Here is a 3,024-nt window from a genome sequence, read left to right on the forward strand (position 1 = left end):
GGGGCAGGGCCTTTGCACCCCTTCAGTGGCTCCCAGGGGTGACGGGGGTTGGAGTATCCCTTCCTCTCTGAAATCAGTAAAAATATATTTTTAAATATATATTTAAAAAAAAAAAAAAAAGAACTAGGAAAACCTGAAAGGGAAAAAAAAAGCTGGGCACTAAAGAGAATGGTGCGCCAAGATGCCGCCACCTTCTGCCCTGAGCTGGTACTGCACCCTTTTCGAGCAAAGCAAATCCAGTCCTATTGGTATTAGTAATTCTGTTTAACATCCTTGCGGTTCTGGGCCTCAGAGTCCAAATCTCGGAGCTAGAGCTCAAAGAAGATGAACGGAAATGGCTTAGGTGTAGCCCAGAGTCTCCGCGTGGGGGTTGAGAAAATGCAGGGAGAACAGAAGAATGAAAAGGGAGGAAAACTCGTTCCTTGTTGCATCAGGCGTCTCACACACAGCGGTTTTTAAAAATCGTTGTGAAATGGACCCTAAAAGTCATGTTGCAGACGAGAAAGCAGCCTAAGAAAGTGTTGAGGGATGTTTTTTACAGGGTAAAATGGTCACTCGTGTGCACAAGGATTTTATTTAACGCATTCATGAGTGAAGGGACCAGTAAGATATGTCTCCATTGTACAACACAGACCACTACCCACGGGAACAGCTACCCGTGTCTCCATTGTACAACACGGACCACTACCCCCGGGGATCAGCTACCCGTGTCTCCATTGTACAACACAGACCACTACCCACGGGAACAGCTACCCGTGTCTCCATTGTACAACACGGACCACTACCCCCGGGGATCAGCTATCCGTGTCTCCATTGTACAACACAGACCACTACCCACGGGAACAGCTACCCGTGTCTGCATTGTACAACACGGACCACTACCCCCGGGGATCAGCTATCCGTGTCTCCATTGTACAACACAGACCACTACCCACGGGAACAGCTACCCGTGTCTGCATTGTACAACACGGACCACTACCCCCGGGGATCAGCTATCCGTGTCTCCATTGTACAACACAGACCACTACCCACGGGAACAGCTACCCGTGTCTGCATTGTACAACACGGACCACTACCCCCGGGGATCAGCTATCCGTGTCTCCATTGTACAACACAGACCACTACCCACGGGAACAGCTACCCGTGTCTGCATTGTACAACACGGACCACTACCCCCGGGGATCAGCTATCCGTGTCTCCATTGTACAACACAGACCACTACCCACGGGAACAGCTACCCGTGTCTCGATTGTACAACACGGACCACTACCCACGGGAACAGCTACCCGTGTCTCCATTGTACAACATGTATTTGCATCTCCGTGGACGAGACTTTTTATTACCACCAGTTTTCTACACTCACCCCCCCCCACCCCCCGCCCAGAGTTGTCAAAGACAAGGATGGCTGGTCAGATTACCCCGGCGGCGTCCGCTAGACCAGCGATCTCCAACCTTTTCCATCTCAGGGCGCCCATAAACTAACGACTGAAATTCTGTGGCACACACAAAATATATTTTTTTTGCCGATCTGACAAAAAACACACACACACAAAAGAGGTATAGCCCTAACCGGTGTGGCTCAGCGGATAGAGCGTCGGCCTGCGGACTAAAGGGTCCCAGGTTCAATTCCGGCCAAAGGCATGTACCTTGGTTGCGGGCACATCCCCAGTGGAGGGTGTGCAGGAGGCAGCTGATCGATGTCTCTCTTGCATCGATGTTTCTAACTCTCCCTCTCCCTTCCTCTCTGTGGAGGGATCAATAGGGCATATTAAAAAAAAAAAAAAAGAGGTATAATTGTGATTCATTCGCGACGGATGTCTGGCTCCTGTAGTGTTGTCTGTGGTCGTGTTTTCGTTTGCCGGTCTAAGGGGAAAGGGTCCGTGCGCCACTGCGAAGCCAGGGACTGGTGTTTTATAAATTCTTGCGGCGGCACCGGCTGAAAATCGCTGCCTGGACAGTCCAGGGTGAAATTAGCTGCCTTCAAGGCGTCAGCGCTGCTAAGAGATCGGACTTCAAATGCGGATCCGTGTTTCCATCACGTCCGTCCTTCCTCTGTGCCGATATCGCTTTTGCACAGTGAGGGTGGTTTTCAGCGGAGATCTGTGGCACTGACCGCTCGTCACCCGTTGGGTTAAAATTCCTCAGTCTCAAGAAGGGAGCCCTGCCCTAGCGGGGGTGGCTCAGTGGATAGAGCGTCGGCCTGTGGACTGAAGGGTCCCAGGTTCAATTCCGGTCAAGGGCATGTACCTTGGTTGTGGGCCACATCCCCAGTGTGGGGTGTGTAGGAGGCAGCTGATCGATGTTTCTCTCTCATCGATGTTTCTAACTCTCTATCTCTCTCCCTTCCTCTCTGTGAAAAACCAATAAAATATATTTTTAAAAAGCCACGAACCTCGGTTGCAGGCTCCTCCCGGGCCCGGGCCCTGGTTGGGGCACATGCAGGAGGCAGCCAACCGACGTGCTCCTCTCACATCGATGTTTCTCTCTGCCTCTCCCTCTCTCCCACTCTCCCTAAGAATCCACGGGAAATGCCCTCTGGTGAGGATTCAAAAGGAGGAAAAAGGAAAGAAAGGCACCCTGTCCTCCCCAACCTGGGACAGAACCTTCGGCAGCTTCCCAAGCCCCCAACGCCAGTCACGGCTGCCTCAGGGCGTCCCTCGTGGTGCGGACAGACGGACAGATGGACAGACGCTGTTCCCTCCCTGGCCCGGCCCGAGGGGCCCATCAGACCTTCGGCTTGGGCGCCACGGGGCGCTGGTACAGCCGGATGATCCCTTCGTCGTGCAGCCGCTTCCAGAGCGCCCTCTCCAGGGCAAAGTCGTGGTTGATGTAAAAGACCGTCTTTTTCCAGGTCCGGTCGTAGTAGTGGTCGGAGAAGCGCTCGTGGCCCTCGGTGATGAAGCCGTAGGCGCTCACCTGCGTCGAGGTCGGTGGAGAAACGGCCTGTGTCGCTCCCCCCTGGCCTCTTCTCGGGGTCTGTGTGCGCCGTGTCCCCCTCCCCCCCATACACCCCCACCCCAGCCC

General features: G+C 53.7%; 1 protein-coding gene across 1 annotated transcript in view; it reads right to left on the bottom strand.

The window, feature by feature from the left end:
• Positions 1–2,522: 2,522 nt before the first annotated feature.
• ST6GALNAC1 (ST6 (alpha-N-acetyl-neuraminyl-2,3-beta-galactosyl-1,3)-N-acetylgalactosaminide alpha-2,6-sialyltransferase 1) overlaps positions 2,523–3,024 on the bottom strand; it is a 10,495-nt gene continuing 9,993 nt past the window's right edge. Inside the window, exon 9 of the mRNA XM_015559218.1 lies at positions 2,523–2,988. Within this exon, the coding sequence (XP_015414704.1) occupies positions 2,725–2,988 (264 nt within the window). The 3' untranslated portion in view covers positions 2,523–2,724. The remainder of the gene's footprint in view (positions 2,989–3,024) is intronic.

This window comes from Myotis davidii, unplaced genomic scaffold (genome assembly GCF_000327345.1).
Source record: "Myotis davidii unplaced genomic scaffold, ASM32734v1 scaffold274, whole genome shotgun sequence".
Taxonomy (NCBI): Eukaryota; Metazoa; Chordata; class Mammalia; order Chiroptera; family Vespertilionidae; genus Myotis; species Myotis davidii.